A 25,415-nucleotide genomic window follows, 5' to 3' on the forward strand; every position below is an offset into this window, starting at 1 on the left:
TTGTAGAACATTAGCGAAGACATTAAAACTATGAAATAACACATATGGAATCATGTAGTAAGCAAAAAAAAGTGTTAAAATCAAAATATATTTTAGATCCTTCAAAGTAGCAACCCTTAGCCTTGATGACAGCTTTGCACACTCTTGGCATTCTCTCAACCAGCTTCATGAGGAATGCTTTTCCAACAGCCTTGAAGGAGTTCCCACATATGGTGAGCACTTGTTGGCTGCTTTTCCTTCAGTCTGTGGTCCAATTCATCCCAAACCACCTCAATTGGGTTCAGGTCAGGTGATTGTGGAGGCCAGGTCATCTGATGCAGCACCCCATCACTCTCCTTCTTGATGAAATAGCTCTTACACAACCTGGAGGTATATTAGGTCATTGTCCTGTTGAAAAACAAATAATAGTTCCCCTAAGCACAAAGCATATGGGATGGCGTATCGCTGCAGAATGTTGTGTAGCCATGCTGGTTAAATGTGCCTTGATTTCTAAATAAATCACAGTGGCACCAGCAAAGCACCCCCACACCACCTCCTCCATGCTTCACAGTGGAAACTACACATGCGAAGATCATCCGTTCACCTACTCTGCGTCTCACAAAGACACTGCGGTTGGAACAGATTTCCATGGGTCTAATGTCTATTGCTAATGTTTCTTGGCCAAAGCAAGTCTTCTTATTGGTATCCTTTAGTAGTGGTTTCTTTGCAGCAATTCGGCCATGAAGGCCTGATTCACACAGCAGAGGTAACGGTAACTCTGGGTCTTTCTTTCCTGTGGCGTTCCTCATAAGAGCCAGTTTCAACATAGCGCTTGATGGTTTTTGCAACTGCACTTGAAGAAACTTTCAAGTGCAGTCGGATTGACTGACCTTCATGTCTTAAAGTAATGATGGACTGTCGTTTCTTTTTGCTTATTTGAGCAGTTCTTGCCATAATATGGACTTGATCTTTTTTCGTTTTAGGGGAAACTTGATCTTCTGCACACACCCATACCATGTCACAACACAACTGATTGGCTCAAACACATCAAGGAAAGAAATTCCACAAATTAACTTTTAACAAGGCACACCGGTTAATTGAAATGTATTCCAGGTGACTACCTCATGATGCTGGTTGAGAGAATGCCAAGAGTTGTGCAAAGCTGTCAACATTTTTACATTTTAGTCATTTAGCAGACGCTCTTATCCAGAGCGACTTACAGTAGTGAATACATACATTTCATTTTCATTTCATGCATTTTTTTGTACTGGCCCCCCGTGGGAATCGAACCTACAACCCTGGCGTTGCACACACCATGCTCTACCAACTGAGCCACAGTGAAGGCTCAGTTGCAAAGGGTGGCTACTTTGAAGAAATCTAAAATCTATTTGTATTTGTTTAACACTTTTTTGCCTACTACATGATTCCATAGTTTTGATGTCTTCACTATTATTCGACAATGTAGAAAATAGTAAAAACCCTTGAATGAGTAAGTCCATAGATTTGGGCCTAACACATTTATTTAAATTGACTGATTTCCTTTTGAACTGTAACTCAGTAAAATCTTTGAAATTGTTGTTTTTATTCAGTATAGACGGGTAGACGTAATAAACTGGCCGGTGAGTGTATATCTTTCAATAGGATCTTACTCAAGTGAACTACGTCTGACATGATGTTTCAAATTAGTGTATGAAGGGGACAGGAAACAAGAGACGTGAAATGAGCTTTTCTCAGTCCGGTCTTTACTGCAACAGTTGATGTTTACAAATGTAATGCACAGAGTTGACGCTTCCCGTGTACATACCAAATCAATCCAAGCGCTTCAAACAGTAGCCATGGAAACAAAACGTAAATCGGCGGTGCGGCTCAAGAGGTGGAGGGGGGGGTGTGTGTGTGTGTCCTCCTGAGATAGACTTTACAGCTTTAAATTAGCTACATATACAATACTATCCAAAGATGGTCACGATTTATGTCAACAAGGAACTTTGACAAAGCATTAGGAGGAAGAACATTCTTCTAATGATATGAAAATATATTTTTCCTATAAAAACTTTCTGTAGTTGTCTCACTGGTTGTGATAGGACCACAAACCAACTAGTATACACCTAGGCTGTAATTGACCAACACTAACATTTCTGCACATGCTCAGTTATGTACCTGAACTTAACGGCCACCTGCATAAGCAATGATAGACGTGCCATGGGTACTTTAGGGAGAGAATTAAGTGCTTTTTTCTGCAGGAGTAGGAAGTTAACCCATGTTGGCATATACTATAGAGAATGACGGAGGCCTCTAGCGGCCAAAAAAGCTATTTTAACATGGGCCTCACTAAAATGTATTGAACTGAGTGGGACTTCCAACTTCATTGTCTGATTCCTCCTGGTGAACCTGTTGGAGTCATGTCCAGCCAGGTCATCAGGAGGGATCAGCCAATCGTGAAGAAAATGTACTACTGGAAAATGGAGATTGCACGGGGAACACCATTGAGGCAATCTAAGACGTCATAATGGGAACTATGTAGGGAAGCTCTCTTTCATTCTCTATGGCATATATACACACACACTACCAATGCAACCCAGGATGGCTTAGAAAAAAAAAAAAAAAAACAATAACAAGAATTGAGAACCAACGTGCGTCCAAAAACCTATCCACATAACAAATAAATACATCATCTTGGGGATTTTCTGAGATTGTAAGCACAGTGAGCTGTGGTATCAAACAGTTGCGTTCTCAAACTCATACAACTTACATAAATTAAATGCAATAAATCCTAAGCTTTAAAGTTGTAAAGCTAAACTTAACAAGAAAACACTGCCCTTTGAACTTAAGGCTTGGGCTACTAACTTCTATATTCCTATTGTCACAGTAGACACTATCATTCCTGCACATTCCTATGAAGTCCATAAATGTATGTATTGCAAAGAGTATAAAGCAAAACATGTTTGGGGATTAAAAATAAAATCAGTCAACAGCATGTTACTGAAAATCGGATTGAATAATGGCCTGCATTGTGAAAAACCATTGTTTTCATCGTCCAATTAATGCTTTTGGATGGGTAAAGCTAGAGGTTAAAATGCCACCTTGAGTTCAGAGGAGAAACAAATTGTCCAAAAAGTGCAGGAGATAATGCAGAACTGAAATTCTAGAGTTCTATATATATTTTTTTACATCTACATACATACATATATAGATGTAAAAAAAAAAATATATATATATATATATAAACCTGCGGTTCCAGTTTAATGGGTAGTTCCAATTCCAACTATTTCAGCGAAAGAGGATAAAGATAACATTCACAGAAATGGGGGGGGGGGTCATAAAGAGCAGTAACTCCGTTAAAGTCCCAGCCGTGGTTTACAAAAATGCCCGAGGGACATGGGAGAGTTTGTTTGTACTGGTACCCAGGGTTGGAGCCACTTGTCAAGGCTGTGGGTGCCCAGATATACCCCACTCTCTGGGAGTGTGGTGAGTTTATAAGGAAGTAGAGAAAGAGGGTTATTCCATGATAGCTCTGTATATGAGAGGCTCGATATAGTCCTCTCTGTAACGGGAGTTGATGACTCGCTGTCTTTTGGAGCCCTGCTTCACCTCCTTCTCTGTGAAGATCCCGTCGAAGCGCATGTCTGACGCCTTGGACTGAAGAAGTGAGAGACACAGGCCATGAGAACATTAGTGACTGCTTAGCTATGAGTTAAGGTGGCGCCATTAAAAAGGTAGTATCAACATATCATAAATAGAATTGAAGAAATACATTTACATACAGCACCAGTCAAACATTTGGACACACCTACTCATTCCAGGGTTTTTCTTTATTTTTACTATTTTCTACATTGTAGAATAATAGTGAAGACATCACAACTATGAAATAACACATATGGAATCATGTAGTAACAAAAAAAGTGTTAAACAAAATCAGAATAGATTATATATTTGAGATTCTTCAAAGTAGCCACCCTTTGCCTTGATGACAGCTTTGAACACTCTTGGCATTCTCTCAACCAGCTTCATGAGGTATTCACCTGGAATGCATTTCAATTAACAGGTGTGCCTTGTTAAAAAGTTAAATTCCACAAATTATTTCCTTATTAATGCATTTGAGCCAATCAGTTGTGTTGTGACATGGTAGGGGTGGTATACAGAAGATAGCCCTATTTGTTAAAGACCAAGTCCATATTATGGCAAGAACAGCTAAAGTAAGTCCATCATTACTTTAAGACATGAAGGTCAGGCAATACGGAAAATGTCAGGAATTTTTAAAGCTTCTTCAAGTGCAGTCGCAAAACCATCAAGCACTATGATGAAACAGGCTCTCATGAGGACCGCCACAGGAAAGGAAGACCCAGAGTTACCTCTGCTGCAGAGGATAAGTTCTTAAGAGTTACCAGCCTCAGAAATTGCAGCCCAAATAAATGCTTCAGCGTTCAAGTAACAGACACATCCACATAAACTGTTCAGAGGAGACTGCGTGAATCAGGCCTTCATGGTCAATTGCTGCAAAGAAACCACTACTAAAGGACAACAATAATAATAAGAGACTTGCTTGGGCCAAGAAACACGAGCAGTGGACATTAAACCGGTGGAAATCTGTCTGTTGATCTGATGAGTCCAAATTGGAGATTTTTGGTTCCAACCACCGTGTCTTTGTGAGACGCAGAGTAGGTGAACAAATGATCTCTGCATGTGGAGTTCCCACTGTGAAGCATGGAGGAGGTGTGATGGTGCTTTGCTGGTGACACGTTCTGATTTATTTAGAACTCAAGGCACACTTAACCATCATGGCTACACAGCATTCTGCAGCGATACTCCATCCCATATGGTTTGCGCTTAGTGGGACTATCATTTGTTTTTCAACAGGACAATGACCCAACACACCTCCAGGTCCAAGAGCTATTTCATCAAGAAGGAGAGTGATGGAGTGCTGCATCAGATGACTTGGCCTCCACAATCACCCGACCTCAACCCAATTGAGATGATTTGGGATGAGTTGGACCGCAGAGTGAAGGAAAAGCAGCCAACAAGTGCTCAGCATATTTGGGAACTCCTTCAAGACTGTTGGAAAAGCATTCCTCATGAAGCTGGTTGAGAGAATGCCAAGAGTGTGGAAAGCTGTCATCAAGGCAAAGGGTGGCTACTTTAAAGAATCTAAAATTGAATATATATTTTGATTTGTTTAGCACTTTTTTGGTTAGTAGATGATGCCATGTGTTATTTCATAGTTTTGATGTCTTCTATTATTCTACAATGTAGAAAATATTAAAAAGAAAAACCCTTGAATGAGTAGGTATGTCCAAACTTTTGACTGGTGCTGTAGATGGGTATTATAAACATGGACCAGATCCAATATTCCTTTGATAAATGAATGATTTGTGATCTCATTTCATATGACCTAATCTGATATAAATCAGTTCGTATAAAGGAACATTGGGAGAGAGTGCGTCTCACCAGTCGGGACTTGACTCGTTTGGGCAGCTCCTCGTCTAGACTGTAGACTTCTTCCCTCTTGGCAGACAGCGACGACCCGTCCTCAAACTCCATCTGAGTCAGCACACAACAACAATAAAAAAAAAAAATAATGTATGCATGTGTTCTGTATGAAGTGCATGTAAAATATGTGAATTAGTATGCGAAAAGAGTAGCAAGAATAAACAAAATGTTTACATTAAAGAAAACAACCCTGTCCTGGAGAGTTACCCTCCTTGAGGTTTTCCCTCCAACCCCAGTTGTAACTAAAACCCGATTCAGCTTATCAACCAGACAATTATTAGAATCAGGTGCGCTAGATTAGGGCTGGAGTGAAAACCTACAGGACCGTAACTCTACAGCAACAGGGTTGGAGAGCCCTGCTATAGAGCTTGAAACTGTGGACCACATGTGTTTGATGTGTTATTAGAACACATGTACTTGCTACCCTTATTACAACCCACGCTTTCCCTGTAAATCTGATGAACGTGGTTGGGGCGAGGAAGTTAATGTGGTCCCTATTACCTGGTACATTGGGATGGAGTGCGACGCGACAAACTTGGCCCCGTAAAGCAGGTTGTCGGTCCAGCGCACCTGCACTACGTCGCCCACTGTTGGCGGGCCCAGCTTCACGCAGTCCCGATTCTGAAACCAAACCATTGACAGGCTCATCATATAGGTCATATGGTTAAATACACCCGAGGGGGTAACACTAAAAAGCAGGATCAATGAGTCAGCTAGCTAACTTTGCTGAACCAGATAACTATTGATTTCTGGTTTGTTAAAGAAAAGATAAACATAGATACACGTTTTAGTTGTTGAGTCAATGAGACCATGCCCATTTAAAAAATGATATTTCAAAACATTTTAGCAAGATAGCTAGCTAACGCATTGATCCTGCTTTGTAGTATACCTGTCTGGACCATTAAAGCATGTCAATATAGCCAACAGCCCAAATGGATTGATTTGTTTCCACTTTTTAGGATTGGTGAATTTCTATGACCAATACTACCACTGTTTTTGCCATACTACAGTAGCCCACAGCTTGCACTGATAAAAACAGATTAATCTATTGGCACTGCTGCATTAGGGCTCCTCATTGTAATACAATGACATAGAGAAAGGTAGAGTTACAGTAGAAACTGTCGCATTTGTTGCCATGGCGATTGCAGCTTGTTAAGCATATATACATACATACATACATATATTTTTTTTCTTATTCAATAAAAAAAAAAAAAACTTTACGGTCCATTTGTTACAGCGAACAACGAAAAATTTGTCTTTTGCTCCTTTTCAACACCTCCAGATAGCATTTTATGACGCCATCAACCAACAATACAGGTGACGCTTCCTCACCTCAATGTCCTCTGGGAAGAGGTTGTCGCTGTAGGAGCCGTCGTCGAAGACGACCTCGTAGAAGGTGGCGATGGTCAGCTCCAGCACCTCACACTGGTAGTAGCGGCCATTTTTGTGCTTACAAATAACATTCTGGCCCACCTCTAGCTCTCGCATGGCCGCCTTATTGCGCTTGGAGATAAGAGGACAATAAATCACACATCACTCCAAATAGCAAGGCCGTTAGCCCCCAACAAAAACTGCTCCCCGGCGCCGATGACATAGATCTGGATTAAGGCAGCCCCCCCCAAAAAAAACGTTCTGATTCAGACGGATTTGGTGAAACGTGGAAGACACACACATCCCCTTTCCCTAGCACCATAAACGGATGACCATAAAGATAAGACACGTTGTATATTTCCAATAAATGAATATACCATCTGGCAAGCATAAATACATTTGAAGGTGGCCTCGTAAAAGCATGTGCTTTGCTATTGTTTAACTGTTTTCTACTTTTAAAACAGAGCCGTATATTTAAATTATATCATTTCAAAATATATGGCTCTGCTTTTAAAGTTAACAGCTAAAATATTGAAAACTAGAAAATGCATAAGCCGGTTAAATGTTTAGAAAAAAAATCTTGCTGCCATATTGAGCGAAGAGATTAAAAACAAATGTTTACAATTATCACACCATTCAATATAGCACCATAAAGATAACAGTTTATTTCCACTTAAAGATTAAGACACTTGGTAAGAATAAATAAATGTGAAGGTAAAAGTAATTTCAGTAGCGGTGAAATTCCATCTTCATGTTAGACATCTTTTTAAGTTAACTCAACAAAAAAGGTATTAAAATGCATGAGCCGTCGGTTTAGAAAAAAAACATTCAGAGAACATTCATTTGCATTTCATTGAACATCAGTCCTGTGTCCGCACTCATGTCTTATTTTACAACAATCAAATCTTGCCCGATTAGGGAAATAAAGCACTGAGGCTGAGCTTCGACAAAAACCAGAGACCCTTCAGCTCCTTAGGAGGGGAAAACGTTTAGTCTGCAACCCGCTGCACTGACTGACTACATCAGAGCAGCCAAAGGCACAGAGACAACCAGAAGTGTTGATCTTCGCTCCAACCGTCTCCAATTACAGGAGTATTAGTATAAAAGAAACATAAACCGTCCGGAATATTCAATCGTTCATAGATACAGCTTTTTATACAGAACACATACACACATTGTGATATCTGTATAACGTATGGGATTCTGAAAGTGTTTTCTGTATACTATATTAATATTTGTAACCTGACTGACCTTTTGTAATGACCCGAGGGGATAAATAAAAGTTGTACTGAATGGAATATTGTGTTGTGTTACAGCACTGATCTGAATGAACATAGACGATTAAACCAAAGGCCTAGGCTGTAAACAAACCTTTTCAGAACTCTACCCGAGCTGAAAATGAATGACAGGCTAACCGACACGCCCCCCCCCCCCCCCCACAAAAAAAGGACCAGGTATGCCACCGATTGTATCTGAAACTTGTTTGGACTCACTCACGCAATGCTCGCAACAACACTTCACATAAGGTGGCTGACATAAAATAAGCGTGTAAACACACAGGTTCCAAGAGTCACAGAATTCTTTCTTCATCATGTCAAAGTGTCTGTACCTGCTTGCAGGCATTCTAGGTCTCACTGTAAGGGATAGGACATCATGTTTCTATATGGTCACATGGTCTCTGGTTTGGAGTTTGTCGTTGTTGCGCAACATTTAGATAGGCATTTCATTAGGGAAGTGTGTTTTGATTTGTTTCGTCTAGTTTCAAACCGGCTTTCAACCTGAAAACTAAGCTGCAGGTATTGTCTGCTGTGCAAACAACAGTGTCTTCAGAAAGTATTCATACCCCTTGACTTATTCCACATTTTGTAGTGCTACAGCCTGAATTCAAAATTGATTTTTTTTCTCCACCATCTACACACACACACACAATAGCCCATAACGACCAAGTCAAAACATGTTTTTCAAAATGTTTTCACATTTATTGAAAATGAAATACAGAAATACTTAATTTACATACGTATTCACATCCTAGAGTCACAGATGTTAGAATCACTTTTGGCATTGATTAAAGCGGTGAGTCTTTTTGGGTATGTCTTTAATAAGAGCTTTGCACACCTGGAGAGTAGAATATTTGCACATTTTTCTTTTTACAATTCTTCAAACTCTGTCAAGTTGGTTGCTGATCATTGCTAGACAGCCATTTTCAAGGCTTGCAATAGATTTTCAAGCTGAATTAAGCCAAAATTCAGTGTTGTCTTGGTAAGCAACTCCAGTGTATATTTGGCCTTGTATTTTAGGTTATTGTCCTGCTGAAAAGTGAATTTGTCTCCCAGTGTCTGTTGGAAAGCAGACTGAACCAGGTTTTCCCTCTATGATTTTGCCTGTGCTTAGCTATGTTCATTTATTTTTATCACCCTCAAAAACATAGTCCTTGCCAATGACAAGCATACCCATAACATGATGCAGCCACCATCATGCTTGAAAATATGAAGTGGTAATTGGATTTGCCCCTAACATAACGATTTAGTAACTTACTGTAAACAAGTTGCATGTTTTGGAATATTTGTATTCTGTACTGGCTTCCTTCTTTTCACTCTGTCATTTAGGTTAGTATTGAGGATTAACTACAATGTTGTTGACCCATCCTCAGTTCTCCTATCACAGCTATTAAACTGTAAACTTTTTGAAAGTCACCATTGGCCTCATGGTGAAATCCCTGAGAGGTTTCCTGCCTCTCCGGCAACTGAGTTGGGAAGAACACCTGTATCGTTGTAGTGACTGATTGATACACCATCCAAAGTGTAATTAATACATTTACCATGCTCAAACGGACATTCAATGTCTGCTTTATTTTTTACCCATCAACCAATAGGTGCCCGTCTTTGTGAGGCATTGGAAAACCTCCCTGGCCTTCGTGGTTGAATCTGTGCTTGAAATTCACTGCTCGAGGGACCTTACAGATAACTATAGTCCATGCAACCTATTATGTGACTTGTTCAGCAAATTTGGACTCCTGAACTTATTTAGGTTTGCAATAACAAAGGGGTTGAACACTTATTGACTCTAAAAATGTCTAAATAAATAATTCCACTGACATTATGGGGTATTGTGTATAGGTCTGTGACAAATTCTCAATTTAATCCATTTTAAATTCAGGCTGTAACAACAAAATGTGGAAAAAGTCAAGGGGTAGGAATACTTTCTGAAGGTACTTGATTGTGGAGGCAATAGAAAATGGCAAGAAACTCAATATGCAGAAGTAAACCCACGTGTAGGAATAATTGCTGTGATATTTGAGATATGTATATATTTTTTTAAGAGTTAGAAAACTCTTACATAACCCTCTAGAAATATCTAATGCCCCAAAAGTGTATCATCATATGTTTGCACTACATGAACCCCTCCCCTGTAATAGCTACCTCCGGCAGGACGGGTGACTTGTGCCTGTAGCAGGTGACGTGGACGATGAAGGGCCAGTCGTCAGGCTGCATGAGCTGGCCAGCAGCCTGGGCGCAGGTGGGGTGGACGGCGGTGGTGCAGCGGCCATGGGAACACTGCACACAACAGCCCACATCCCTCTTCACCCGCCGCTTACAGTAGAAACACTTCTGCAGGGGGGGGGGGGGTGGATAGGGAGAAGGGAGATGGAGGAGAGGGAGGGAGAGAAGGAGCAGCGGGAGTTGGAAAAGGAGAAGAGAAACAGCAGTCGGAGGAGTAGAAAGAGGAGTGAGGAGGGTCAGAGGGAGGGTGGGAAAAAGTGAGGGGGAAAACAAAAACAGAGGGGAGTTGGAAGGAGACATGGGCATTGAGAAAATTACAATGTCTCCTTTCTCACTGTTTCAAACTCCCAGGTGCCACATTTTCTGTCATTCCCAGTCCAGTTAGAAAATTGCCTTTTCTCATCTGGGCAAAACCCGTCCTCCGTGAGCCGGAAACCAATAAGTGGTCAAAGGGATGTGAATTAGTTAGTAGGCAAACGGAAGAGTGTCCTCCCCGCCTTGATAACCATCTTTCATAGAGGATACTCATGTTTATCCTACCGGAGTCCTCCACAGAAGAGTTTTGAAATCTGCCACGTTTAAAACTAAATTTATTTTTAGCACTTTACACACTTATTTGGGGCTCCACCCCTGTAAACCTAATTTGCTTGATGATGTGCGAGTGGAGAAGGAGAGTCATTTCATACAACCATACTTTCAATCAAGTTCCCTCTCCTCGCCGGCTCTCTTCGATTACCGTTGACCTTTTTCAAAAGGAGGCGAGAGAGGACGCACTGTAGACTAACATGGACAACCAAAGGAACCATACAGAAGGGGTCAGGACCAGAGTGACAAGTGAAAGCCATGGAAAAAGTGACTGACCTACCAACATGGCGGAAGTATGATTTTAGTATGAAAAATGTAAGAGTTTGTGGTCATATGTACATCTTTAAAAACATATGGGTGCTGGGCTAATGAAGAATACTTAGAAAAACCCCCCAGAAAGAACAGAGTATACTACGCTCATAATAAGGAAAACAAGTAGTCCTAAACTCACAACAGACAGTCTATAGGGAACTTGAATTCAGTATCTCTCAACAGTTGAAAAACAGTGTCAAATGACTCAACACCAAAACTGAAATGACAGGAAGTTGATACACATCTGTCACGTAGAAGTAACCTTGACCATGTTTGGGTCTTGTTGTGGTCTTGACTGTGGCTGTGGTGGAATGGTAGCTCACCAGTTGGAACCTGGCCAGAGGGATGTAGCTGAGGTCCACGGGATTGCGGTGGGTGATGTTCACGAAGCGCGCCTCCAGGACCGCGAGCGCACACAGCACGTGCACCCACCTGTGTCACAGGAAACAGGACAGCACATCAAACACAGAGTATGTGTGTGATACAACAGGGGAGAGTATCCACTGAGGAATTTTACTGGGCCTTCATTCCACCATTCAAGGAAACGACAACGTAGAAACGTTATTAATAACTATCAGTATGGCTCGGCTATATTAAACATATTTATTTGTATAAATACAAAAACGTTTGCGTCACATGTACTCTAGAGAAAAATGGTTTCATATTAGATCTTGTAATGCTACAGTATATAGGACATTTCCCTCATGCTAATGCTAAGCTACAGGACTGTTTTGCTAGCACAGACTGGAATATATTCCGGGATTCTTCCGATGGCATTGAGGACTTCACCACATTAGTCACTGGCTTTATCAATAAGTGCATCGATGTTATTAACTATGCATAGTCACTTGAATAACCCTATCTAGACTACCGTTCAAAGGTTTGGGGTTACTTAAAAATGACCTTGTTTTGAAAGAAAAGCACATTTGTTGTCCATTAAAATAACATCTAATTAAACAGAAATACAGTGTACACATTGTTAATGTTGTAAATGACTATTGTATCTGGAAACGGCTGAGTTTTTAGGCCCATTATCAGCAACCATCACTCCTGTGTTCCAATGGCATGTTGTGTTAGCTAATCCAAGTTTATCATTTGAAAAGGCTAATCGATCATTAGAAAACCATTTTGCAATTATGTTAGCACAGCTGAAAACTATTGTACTGATTAAAGAAGCAATAAAACTGGCCTTCTTTAGACAGGTTGACCAGACACTTGACTAGACAGAGGAAAAAGCTAGCTTGGTCTGCAGGCATTCCCTGCCTTTTACCTTTACTGACTGAAGTGTCCTAGCTGCAGCAGGTAGAGTAAAGTGAGACCACTGGCTGCAGACTAGAGTGGTTGTAGCGTTGTGTTTAACTACATGCATTTAGCCTGGACGCCTTCCATTAAATGGGTAGCTCCTCAAATCGCTGCACTACTCACTTGTCGTTGTTGGCTCTCTGTAGAGCTCCCCCTCGCAGTGAACACAGGCAGCAGTCCTGAGGGAGAGAAAGACACACAGATGACTGACCTAGTGTTAAACATCACATTTTGGTTACACATGATTTTACAGCCCTTTGCTTAGTATTTACAGTACATAGAAAAATGTCATAGTAAAATTGTAATTTCATAGTCATTTGCCTGGTAATAGGGCGGCACAATTGGCCCGGCGTCGTCCGGGTTAGGGTTTGGCCGGGGTAGGCCGTCATTGTAAACAATAATTTGTTCTTAACTGACTTGCCTAGTTAAATAAAGGTTAAATAAAAAAATCACTTGTGTTTATTTGGGATTCATTAAAACATCCCCATTTCATGCAACGTGGTGCCAGTCAGTTACCTACCGACTTACATTCCTTCAAGTCATTACCAGAATGTACTCTTTATTTTAAAAAAAATAATACTAATTAATTTCTCCAGGTTGTCTATGGCAATACCCTTTTGCAAACAAAGCTGGCCAGAGTACTGCTATTTAAAGTCCTTGCTGTGCTGCCTGGCAGAGGGTTTTCGATTATCTTGTAATGGGTGACTTTTATGGACCTAGGATGCTAACTCTTGGGTTGCCAGAGACAAGCACTTGAACATAAGTGAGACCTTCTGTCATTTGTCTGGGTTTGAGATTGCCTAACTTGCGGTCAGGACTGCACAAAATTACTGACCAATAAAATCACCTTGCACTCCAACTAATTACTCATGTGACTAAGATCAGCGATTCTGCTCCTGGCTTTGCTTAAATACATTGGGTACACAGAGACAAAAGCCAGAATGTAAATCACTTCTCCCTTTAAAAAAAAACCCACAGCCCTCTAGCGGTTAAGCTTGGTTATAACAAGTTGGGACTTCATCCAAAATGGACATATTTCACAGCTTGACAAGTACTTGTATTCTGACGCAGAAATACGTTTCACTAAATAGTCCAATAATCAAGAACCACACACCCATACTAAGATTCATGACTTGGCGTGCGAGACCCCATATTGGATAGGAATTGAACTATCCAATATGGGGTCAGCAAATTTAATGAGGTTAAATCCAGGGTTCTCCCCAAAGAATGTAGGAGGGGCGCTGCGCCACCCTGTGGACTGGCTGCCACACTATGTAATACAACTCCTGGGGAGAATCCTGAAATCCGATTTGGCCTGCTCTACCCAAAACAAGGAATGATGTAACGGTTTGTTATTATGTTGTGCATTTCAACTCTGGCGACTGTTCACATGTAATCCCAGGGTAAAACTGAGTGACGTGCCAAATATCAGAACCTTATTCAGAAATTTGTGAAAGGGCTACATTCAACCTAACACTCTTTTCTTAATAGAGTCAGGGAGTAGTGTGACTGTTGTGAACATAGATTCTCTCTTTTTCCAAGGCATAGATGTTGAATCTATGAATGATTCGCATGTGTATGAGCAAGAGTTAACATCCAGTTAAATGTGATTTGATGCTATACTTTGTTGTCAGCTTTCATGTATACGAGCTTAGCGACAACATATCTCCTATCCAACCTAATTGTCAGTATTTATTCTACCATTATTTTAAAAACATACCGTAGCAAGGTCTCTTTCGTAAGGGAGCCAGCCCCGCATCATACTGTATGGAGCTAGCGTATAAAGTAGGTGCTAAGATCGTGTAGTGGGGCTAGTGATATGGCTTCAGATTTACAGTGAGGGAAAAAAGTATTTGATCCCCTGCTGATTTTGTACGTTTGCCCACTGACAAAGAAATGATCAGTCTATAATTTTAATGGTAGGTTTATTTGAACAGTGAGAGACAGAATAACAACAAAAAAATCCAGAAAAACACATGTCAAAAATGTTATAAAATGATTTGCATTTTAATGAGGGAAATAAGTATTTGACCCCTCTGCAAAACATGACTTAGTACTTGGTGGCAAAACCCTTGTTGGCAATCACAGAGGTCAGACGTTTCTTGTAGTTGGCCACCAGGTTTGCACACATCTCAGGAGGGATTTTATCACACTCCTCTTTGCAGATCTTCTCCAAGTCATTAAGGTTTCGAGGCTGACGTTTGGCAACTCGAACCTTCAGCTCCCTCCACAGATTTTCTATGAGATTAAGGTCTGGAGACTGGCTAGGCCACTCCAGGACCTTAATGTGCTTCTTCTTGAGCCACTCCTTTGTTGCCTTGGCCGTGTGTTTTGGGTCATTGTCATGCTGGAATACCCATCTACGACCCATTTTCAATGCCCTGGCTGAGGGAAGGAGGTTCTCACCCAAGATTTGACGGTACATGGCCCCGTCCATCGTCCCTTTGATGCGGTGAAGTTGTCCTGTCCCCTTAGCAGAAGAACATCCCCAAAGCATAATGTTTCCACCTCCATGTTTGACGGCGGGGATGGTTTTCTTGGGGCCATAGGCAGCATTCCTCCTCCTCCAAAGACGGCGAGTTGAGTTGATGCCAAGAGCTCTATTTTGGTCTCATCTGACCACAACATTTTCACCCAGTTGTCCTCTGAATCATTCAGATGTTCATTGGCAAACTTCAGACGGGCATGTATATGTGCTTTCTTGAGCAGGGGGACCTTGCGGGCGCTGCAAGATTTCAGTCCTTCACGACGTAGTGTGTTACCAATTGTTTTCTTGGTGACTATGGTCCCAGCTGCCTTGAGATCATTGACAAGATCCTCCCGTGTAGTTCTGGGCTGATTCCTCACCGTTCTCATGATCATTGCAACTCCACGAGGTGAGATCTTGCATGGAGCCCCAGGCTGAGGGAGATTGACAGTTCTTTTGGGTTTCTTCCATTTAAAAGACACCTGGGAGCCAGAAATCTTTCTGATTGAGAGGGGGTCAAATACTTATTTCCCTCATTAAAATGCAAATCAATTTATAACATTTTTGACATCGTTTTTTCTGTATTTCTTTGTTGTTGTTCTGTCTCTCACTGTTCAAATAAACCTACCATTAAAATTATAGACTGATCATTTCTTTGTCAGTGGGCAAACGTACAAAATCAGCAGGGGATCAAATACTTTTTTCCCCCTCACTGTACTTGATTGCAGTACTACTGACCTCAGTTAAAGCATTGGCCTCACAGCGGGCACACATCCACTCATCTGACACTTGGTCTGCAGAAACTCCATAGCAACCTGTAGGGGACAGGAAAAACATTTAGAGGCCACTTTCCTATTTAAAGAGGTGGCTTGTCACATTTATTAGTACGGTAAATCCATTGACGAACGTGCAAATTATTGTTTAAATCGTTAATTATTTATGTAGATTTTGGAACGCTTGTTAGTAGTTGTAAATTCTGAACTCTGGAATGAACTGGATTTTCCCTGAGGGCATATCATTGATTACATCAAACATATTGAACACGTGCACTGTTCTCTAAACTATGGCTTGCCGTTTGGGTCTTTGCATGGCAAAAAAGATATATGTCAAACAGTTTTTGATGCATCAAATATGCTTGTTGACCAATCAGGACCTGAATACAACTGCACGCCACATACTTTAAAGTAGTCACATTAATTTTTTTACATAGTTACTACACATTGATTACACTATCACTCGCATTTCATATGTCACAGCAATTCACCGATATGTAAGCTATGACGCTGGTAAAGTTGTGTCTAGTGCACCTGTCGCTGCCGCACGAGCGCAGACAAAACCTCCAAGCTCTGGGACAGGGGTCATAAAAAAAGCTAGCTAGCTGATGGATTTGTTATTTGACGTAAAAGTGTTACTTGACATTTATCCTTTTTGACACGCAAAGACCCAAACGGCGTCCCATACTAAAGAGTGGTGTTAAACGGACTGCTGGCATGAATTAACTGGGATTCAGCAAGAGCAAAACATTCGTTATCAATGGAAAACGTGCTGTCTAAGAACCCGGTCTAAATGAACTAGAATTCATTGAAAGCGTAGCCCACAACACTACAATCAACTACTAATTAAATAAATGCTCAATCTAACAGGCTGTAAAACATGGTGAATGAAGCTGGATTACTCACTGGCGTGAACGCGGACACAGCACTGGGAGCAGCTGACCAGGAGGCTGGTACCGTCCTCCTCCAGGTGAGGGGTGGAAAGTTGGCCCACGCCGCTGTCGCTGCTGTTGTTGGACTTGTCATTGGTGGTGCTGAAACACATCTCCGGGATCAGGGGCTTGGACCTCTGTCTGCCCCCTCGCCGGCCTTTTAGAGTGTAGCTGGGGTTGCCGCTAGACTCCGACTGTCGGAGAGGAGGGAAAAGGGACCCGTATTAGTAGGGTTAAATAGTCATTTATATGATTGTTATTATGCTGACCGGGACTTGTTAGCTGAATGGTTTCAGTAAATCAAATTTGTAAAAAACATTTTTTGGACCTCATTATTATGTTTTGCGTTATCAGTCAAATAAAAACATTGTTTGGGTGCCTATGAACAACAACTGAACTGTAGTTCGAGAAAGACAATGGAGTTATCTTACCTGGTCATATGTGTGGAAAAGCAGGCAGATGGAGCAGTACGGGGCCTGCAGGCCCATGAGTTGGTTGTATTCCCTCTCCGCCTGGGGGTTGTAGGGTCTACTCTGCCACAGCTGGGCCAGGGGCTTGGCCCACTCCTCCTTCTCCTCCTCTGGTTCATCCTCCATATTCACATACAGCTCATCTGTAGGAGAGAATAATAGGGAGAGAGAGAAAGAAACAGAGTGAGAGAGATGAACGAGGGAGGTTAAGTGAAAGGAGAAACAAAGTAGGGCTCTGTTCGAACACTCTGAATATGTACAGAACTTGCGTTGAAATCAGGGCTTCAGATAAGCTTTTTTTGCCACTTATCCTTCCGACAAGTAGAACTGATTTTTTACTTGTCCAAAAGCTCAAGTCACATAGAGAAAATTGTATTTTATGACGCAAGGAACCAATTTACAAAATAAAATGCATTACTATATTTTTTACCATAGAGAAATCAGACAAAACATTTAGGCTACATTCTGCCTATTGGCTTCTTTGCATATTCAAGCCTGTCTCAAAATACAACACTGCCCCTGGAGGATGGTTGGCCACCCTTTGTAGCCTATAAAATATTGCAACCTTACAATTACAACAAAATACTTTTGTACATGTCCACGGTTCAAAACAGACTCTGGGACAACAGATCCAAAATTCATACAACCACTGCAAATTACAAGATGATTATTTTTTATTTTTTTAAATGTTAAAGGCTGATGCAACAGATCAGACCGTTAAGCTTAAAATATTGATAAGGTTTTATTTCATCATATTTTAAGCTCAACAATGCACACATGGCGGCAGGCTATTTACGAATGTTCCAAAGTGCAATAAGCGGGAGGAGTTTCATATGACAGAGATGAAAATATCCGTTAGAAATTAGGAAAAGGGGGGACCTAAAAGAGGTCTCAACTAGCATGGGTTACTGATATGACTGATATGAAAAATAAAATAAAGTTGATTTGAAAACCAATACAACTGGTTTCAAAGGAAAATTATAATTTAAAAAATTCCCTTAACATTTCTATGGTCGCATTGTACTAATAAATTGACACAAAACGTCCAGGTTTTAAACAACTACAGTTGAAGTGGAAAGTTTACATACGCTTAGGTTGGAGTCATTAAAACTCATTTTTCAACCACTCCACAAAATGTATTGTTAACAAAGTATAGTTTTGGCAAGTCGGTTAGGACATCTACTTTGTGCATGACACAAGTCATTTTTTTAACAATTGTTTACAGATTGTTCACATACACTAAAGTTGACTGTGCCTTTAAACAGCTTGGAAAATTCCATAAAATGATGTCATGGCTTCAGAAGTTTCTGATAGGCTAATTGACATAATTTGAGGTGTACCTGTGGATGTATTTCAAGGCCTACCTTCAAACTCAGTGCCTCTTTGCTTGACATCATGGGAAAATCAAAAGAAATCAGCCAAGACCTCAGAAGAAAAAAAATTGTAGACCTCCACAAGTCTGGTTCATCCTTGAGAGCAATTTCCAAACACCTGAATGTACCACGTTCATCTGTACAAACAATAGTACGCAAGTATAAACACCATGGGACCACACAGCCGTCATTCCGCTCAGGAAGGAGATGCGTTCTGTCTCCTAGAGATTAATGTACTTTGGTGCGAAAAGTGTGAATCAATCCCAGAATAACAGCAAAGGACCTAGTGAAGATGCTGGAGGAAACAGGTACAAAAGTATCCACAGTAAAATGAGTCCTATATCGACATAACCTGAAAGGCCGCTCAGCAAGGAAGAAGCCACCGCTCCAAAACCTCCATAAAAAAGCCAGACTATGGTTTGCAGCTGCACATGGGGACAAAGATCGTACTTTTTGGAGAAATGTCCTCTCGTCTGATGAAATAAAAATAGAACTGTTTGGCCATAATGGTCATCGTTATGTTTGGAGGAAAAAGGGGGAGGCTTGCAAGCCGAAGAACATCATCCCAACCGTGAAGCACGGGGTGGCAGTACCATGTTGTGGGGGTGCTTTGCTGCAGGAGGGACTGGTGCACTTCACAAAATAGATTGCATCTTGAGGAAAGAAAATTATGTGGATATATTGAAGCAACAGCTCCAGACATCAGTCAGGAAGTTAAAGCTTGGTCGCAAATGGGTCTTCCAAAATGGACAATAACCCCAAGCATACTTCCAAAGTTGTGGAAAAATGGCTTAAGGACAACAAAGTCAAGGTATTGGAGTGGCCAACCCAAAGCCCTGACCTCAATCCCATAGAAAATGTGTGGGCAGTACTGAAAAAGCGTGTGCGAGCAAGGAGGCCTACAAACCGGACTCAGTTACACCAGATCTGTAAGGAGGAATGGGCCAACATTCACCCAACTTATTGTGGGAAGCTTGTTGAAGACTACCAAAAACATTTGACCCAAGTTAAACAATTTAAAGGCAATGCTACCAAATACTAATTGAGTGTATATAAACTTCTGACCCACTGGGAAAGTGATGAAAAAAATAAAAGCTGAAATAAATCACTCTACTATTATTCTGACGTCTCACCTTCTTAAAATAAAGTGGTTATCCTAACTGACCTAAGACAGGGAATATTTACTAGGATTAAATGTCAGGAATTGTGAAAAACTGAGTTTAAATGTATTTGGCTAAGGTGTATGTAAACTTCCGACTTCAACTGTATGTTTATGGATAAATAGTTTCAAAATGCTGACTCAGCTCAGATTCAAGGTGGGTGATGTGCGGTGCGCAGCAGGCACTGTCCTTCACTCTCCGGTCTTGTGACCATTTGATCGGCATGAACCGTGCCTCAAGTACAGCACATTCGGAAAGTATTCAGACCCCTTGACCTTTTCCACTTTGTTACGTTAAAGCCTTATTCATCCATCTACACAATACCCCATAATGACAAAGCAAAAACATGTTTTTACAGAAATACCTTATTTACATAACTATTCAGTCAGACCCTTTACTATGAGACTCGAAATTGAGCTCAGGTGCAAGCAGTTTGCATTGATGATCCTTAAGATGTTTCTAAAACTTGATTGGAGTCCACCTGTGGTAAATTCAATTGATTGGACATGATTTAGAAAGGAACACACACGTCTATATAAGGTACCACAGTTGACAGTGCATGTCAGACCAAAAACCAAGCCATGAGGTTGAAGGAAAATCCGTAGAGCTCCGAGACAGGATTGTGTTGAGGCACAGATCTGGGGAAGGGTACCAAAACATTTCTGCAGCATTGCAGTTTCCCATGAACACAGTGGCCTCCAACATTCTTAAATGGAAGAAGTTTGGAACCACCAAGACTCTTCCTAGAGCTGGCTGCCGGATTCTCTGGTCTGATGAAAACAATAATAAACTCTTTGGCCTGAATGCCAAGCGTTACATCTGGAGGAAACCTGACACCATCCCTATGGTGAAGCATGGTGGTGGCAGCATCATGCTGTGGGGATGTTTTTCAGCGACAGGGACTGGGAGACTAGTCAGGATCAAGGCAAAAATGAATGGAGCAAAGTACAGAGAGATCCTTGATGAAAACCTGCTCCAGAGCACTCAGGAGCTCAGACTGGGGCGAAGGTTCACCTTCCAACAGAACAACAACCCAAAGCACACAGCCAAGACAATGCAGGAGTGGCTTCGGGACAAGTCTCTGAATGTCCTTGAGTGGCCCAGCCAGAGTCTGGAATTGAACCCGATGGAACATCTCTGGAGAGACCTGAAAATAGCTGTGCAGCGACGCTCCCCATCCAACCTGACAGAACTTGACGAGGCTCTGCAGAGAAGAATAGGAGAAACTCCCCAAATTCAGGTGTGCCAAGCTTGTAGCGTCATCCCCAAGAAGAGTCAAGGTTGTAATCGCTGCAAAATGTCCTTCAACAAAGTACTGAGTAAAGGGTCTGAATACTTATGTAAATGTGATATTTCAGTTTATATTTTTAAAACATTTGCAAACATTTCTAAAAACCTGTTTTTGTTTTGTCATTATGGGGTATTGTGTGTAGATTGACGATGAGGAAAAAAACTATTTTATACATTTTAGAATAAGGCTGTAACCTAACAAAATGTGGAAAAAGTGAATAGGTCCGGATACTTTCTGAAAACACCATGTCAACAGAATCAAGCCTGTGGATGTTAAGTATCCTTCATTATATTTGTCAAACATGACTGATGTTTAGCCTATATTTCTGTAATTAAAAGTCTCATTAAAGTTTGGCTACATTTTCTGGCACCGCATGTCAGCATCGGTTTCGACATGAGGCTGTAGCCAATATGCATCACCTATACTTTGACATGTAGGCTTTTGTATTTATGTACAAGAAAAATTGATTTGAATATTATTTAAATGTTGGCCTCACTGATCCAATTCTGATCAGAGTAATTGTTTGATATTGTGATGTGTGCATTTTTTTTTTAACGTAATCTATAGTCTTGTCCGACAATTTAAAAATTGTTTTTTTTTTTAAAACATGTCCCTGAGTTAATATCGAGCCCTGCAAATGGTTGCTTGTTGTAAAAGTCCATGACGGCAATACATCCAGGTACTCACCATCATCACTGGAGCTTTCCCTGGGCCTGAGTAGTGGGTGCTGTTTGGGCAGCTTGCGGAGGAGAGGATGCGGTTTGCTCTTGATGCCCTTGGATGCCGTCTGCTTACTCTGACTGGAATCCGTCTGCTTACTCTGACTGGAATCCGTCTGCTTACTCTGACTGGAATCCGTCTGCTTACTCTGACTGGAATCCGTCTGCTTACTCTGACTGGAATCCGTCTGCTTACTCTGACTGGAATCCGTCTGCTTACTCTGACTGGAATCCGTCTGCTTACTCTGACTGGAATCCGTCTGCTTACTCTGACTGGAATCCGTCTGCTTACTCTGACTGGAATCCGTCTGCTTACTCTGACTGGAATCCGTCTGCTTACTCTGACTGGAATCCGTCTGCTTACTCTGACTGGAATCCGTCTGCTTACTCTGACTGGAATCCGTCTGCTTAATTGAACTTGAGTCCGTCTGCTTACTTGGACTTAAGTTTGTCAGCTTACTTGGACGTAAGATCGTCGGCTTACTTGGACGTACATTTGTCTGCTTCATTAAAGTTACATCCGCCTGCACAGGGGAAAGACATTGCTGTGGAAAGAGAGGGGAAGAGGATGAGTAGCCATCAGCTGGCTCGTGTCGATCCACATCTAATGGCGTTTTCTGCTGTATGGCAAGTGTGGAAACATCCATGTCACATTTTCATTTTGAACATATTCACCTCTTAATATCACTCAACTATCATCACAAACTACACTACTAACCAAACAGTAATAACTTCAAAAAAGATAACGCCATGAAAGAGGGCAAACAAACCTTCCGCCTGTCCCTTCGGACCTCCGCCTTGACCCTCTTGGCTGTCCTGGTGTGTGCTTGGGTCTGGACAGGCTCTGGACTGCTAGGGGACCTGGCTTCAGACCTCTCCTCCCAAGCCTGGGCCTCGCCAGGATGCTGCCGCCACTTACCGAGGCCTTGGGTCTGGGCTTTGGTTTCAACCGGTTCTTCCTTATAGGGAATCTGTGCGTCGGCCTGGTTCTGCTCTCCTTTGGTAGATGGGACGTGGGACTCCTGCTGCTCGGCCTTGACTTGGGCCTGGGGCTTGGCCTTGAGTTGGAGGTGGGGTTGGAGGTGCCGTGGCAGGTGCTCCCTGGCATAACTGTGCACATGGAGGTGGGTGTGGTGAATCTGCTGCTGGTTCTCACGAGCGTAGCTATGGACCTGCAGGGCCTCCTTAGGGCTCTGGGTCTTATGAAAGAGCAGGCTGGCCACCCCTAGCTTTCTGATCGGCTGGGTGGAGGGGCCAGTCCTGGCTGGAGGAGCCACGACTGGAAGGTGCCCGTTTCTGTGCGACTGGGGTTGAGCCAAAATGGCCGCCGCATGATTGCTGGTGGAGGGGATGGTGACTTTTTGCGGAGTAGGGCTTCTGCTGCTGTTACCCTGCATTGGGTCCGTCTTTACATTAGGGAGGTCCCTCAAGGTGACTGAAATACAAACATGTGTATAAGGAGAAGCAATGGGGATAGCATTTCCAAGTATCAGAGTCCCATTGAGAATCAGTGATGCCGATCTATTTACTACAATAATCTGATTTTTCACTTAATTTTTTTTTATACCAAACAAAAAACATTGATTTCAAAGTTTAACAAACCATAGAACTCTATGCACAAGGACTAATTTTAACAGTCTCAGTGAAATTCCGTTATAGGGGAATTGCCCTAATACACACACAAAAGAGGCCTAGATTCAAACAATTTGACATTTGGTGGTGGGATTTGAACACAAGCCTCCAGAGGCGCTGACATGATACATTAGTTAAATCAGAGGTAACATGAAAAAGTATCATACCATGCATCATCTGTTTCGAGGTTTCATATAATTGCACAAGTTTTACATTGTGAAATTAAGTGATGAGGTAGAAAAGCACAGTCTTACAGTCAGTGAGGTTACCTGTATCTTTGCACTCCTCTGCTCCCGTGCCCTGAGTGGTGAGGCCTAGTCTGGCTTTCTTTCCATACTCCTCTTCTTCATCTTTAGGGACCACCTCATCAGGTACATCCAGACACACTCGGTGCCTCTTGGTCCCTATCCTCTGTGTGGGGCTGATGGGCCACAAAACATTAAAAAGTTCATTCGTTTTTCATGTCAAGCATTTTAGAATGGGAATTTAAATCCATATACCGTAAAACAAAACAAAAAAATCTGCTCGACCAACCAACGTAAAAATGAACAGATCTCTTCTGACCTCTTTCTCTCCCCCTCCGTGTTGAGCTCATCCACACATGGCTCATGGGAGATGGAGTCCTTCCCCTCCTCCTCCCCCAGGAACTCCTTGGCCTCTGGGGTGGGTCGTGAGTGGTCAATGGACCCCGTGTCCTGACCTGCCAGCCACTGCTCGTAGCGTTCCGGCTGGTACTTCTTCACAAACAGGTCCATGGAGATCTTCACCATGTCCTTCCTGCACGAACACTGGAGGCAAGAGGAAGGAACTATAAGTGCTAGAGAAGTAATCATGCCCCCAAAGAATGAAGGTAAAAATAAAAAAAAATAACACAAAAGTAAAACTAGTCAGTCTGATAGAGCAGGGGTGTCAAACTCATTTTAGCTCAGGGGCCACATGGAGGAAAATCTATTCCCAAGTGGGCCGGACCGGTAAAATCATGGTATATATATATATATATATATATATATATATATATATATATATATCTTAAAAACAACAACTTCAGATTGTTTTCTTTGTTTTAATACGATCAACATAAAACATAAAGCTGGAGCCTGAGGACAGTGTGTCCACAATAGTACAAGCACAACATCACTATTAATCATAAAACACCTCAAGTTTATTGGAAAATTCTAAAGAAAAAGAACACAATCAATGATTCACAGAAGTATATCACAGATCACAGAACTATATCAGGGTGTCTCATGCAGCACTTTAAGTGGGGTTGCATAGTTTATTTGACTCCTGATACCTGGCATCTTTTAGCTTTCACCAGCGCATCAATATCAGGCGTCACATCCTGAGTGACAGCCAACTTCAGGATGTGATTCAAGTGCTTGTGCGTGAGCCTTGAGTGCAGCTTTGTTTCATTTATGCTCATTACATTGAAAACTTGCTCACAAAGATATGTGGTTCCAAACATGCACAACAGTTTTGCAGCGAGGGCTGTCAAGTTGGGGTAACCTGGCAAGAGATTCTGATAAAATGTGTCCAAGCCAGCTGCAGCAAATTTGCCCTTCATATCTGAGTCACACTGCAAGTCTATTATTTCAAGTTGGATGCTGACGGGCAGATCAGAGGAATTCACGGTGAATGGCGAGCAAAAAACGTTGAAGTCTTTCTCCAGTTCACCAAAAATCTGAAAGCGTTGCTCAAACTCCCGTAACAGTCCCGTTATTTTATCTTTGAACCGCTTCATGTCTGCCACATGTTGGGTCGCGCACACATTTTTCAGACAGGGCAAGTGAGCTACATCACCACCGGCGAGTTGCGTCTCCCACAATGACAGCTTCAACTTGAAAGAACGTATGCTGTCATAATACTGCGTGACGACTTTGTTGCGCCCTTGCAGCTGTTTGTTCAAGTTATTCAGGTGCTCTGTAACATCCACCATAAATGCAAGGTCCTGCATCCATTCTGCGGAATGAAATTCTAACACTGGTTTGCCCTTTTCTTCCACGAACTGTTCAATTTCTTCTCGTAAATCAAAGAAACGCCTAATCACAGCACCTCGGCTTAACCA

The 25,415-nt window shown here is 41.8% G+C and overlaps 1 protein-coding gene across 2 annotated transcripts in view; it reads right to left on the minus strand.

The window, feature by feature from the left end:
• Positions 1-1,699: 1,699 nt before the first annotated feature.
• The window catches only part of LOC106568967 (lysine-specific demethylase 4A), a 41,038-nt gene continuing 17,322 nt past the window's right edge, over positions 1,700-25,415 (minus strand). The window contains exons 9-22 of one of the 2 annotated variants that reach the window (XM_045693910.2): positions 23,915-24,138; positions 23,620-23,771; positions 22,489-23,153; positions 21,687-22,263; positions 17,137-17,318; positions 16,680-16,899; positions 15,739-15,815; positions 12,657-12,712; positions 11,555-11,663; positions 10,254-10,442; positions 6,796-6,966; positions 5,965-6,084; positions 5,422-5,514; positions 1,700-3,615 (exon numbers count right to left, since the gene is read on the minus strand). In XM_045693910.2, coding sequence (XP_045549866.2) covers positions 3,475-3,615; positions 5,422-5,514; positions 5,965-6,084; positions 6,796-6,966; positions 10,254-10,442; positions 11,555-11,663; positions 12,657-12,712; positions 15,739-15,815; positions 16,680-16,899; positions 17,137-17,318; positions 21,687-22,263; positions 22,489-23,153; positions 23,620-23,771; positions 23,915-24,138 — 2,976 coding nt within the window. In that variant the 3' untranslated portion in view covers positions 1,700-3,474. Of the gene's footprint in view, positions 3,616-5,421; positions 5,515-5,964; positions 6,085-6,795; positions 6,967-10,253; positions 10,443-11,554; positions 11,664-12,656; positions 12,740-15,738; positions 15,816-16,679; positions 16,900-17,136; positions 17,319-21,686; positions 22,264-22,488; positions 23,154-23,619; positions 23,772-23,914; positions 24,139-25,415 lie in introns of both variants that reach the window. The other variant, XM_045693909.2, reaches the window with a different exon arrangement.

This window comes from Salmo salar, chromosome 14, assembly GCF_965601325.2.
Source record: "Salmo salar chromosome 14, fSalSal1, whole genome shotgun sequence".
NCBI lineage: Eukaryota > Metazoa > Chordata > Actinopteri > Salmoniformes > Salmonidae > Salmo > Salmo salar.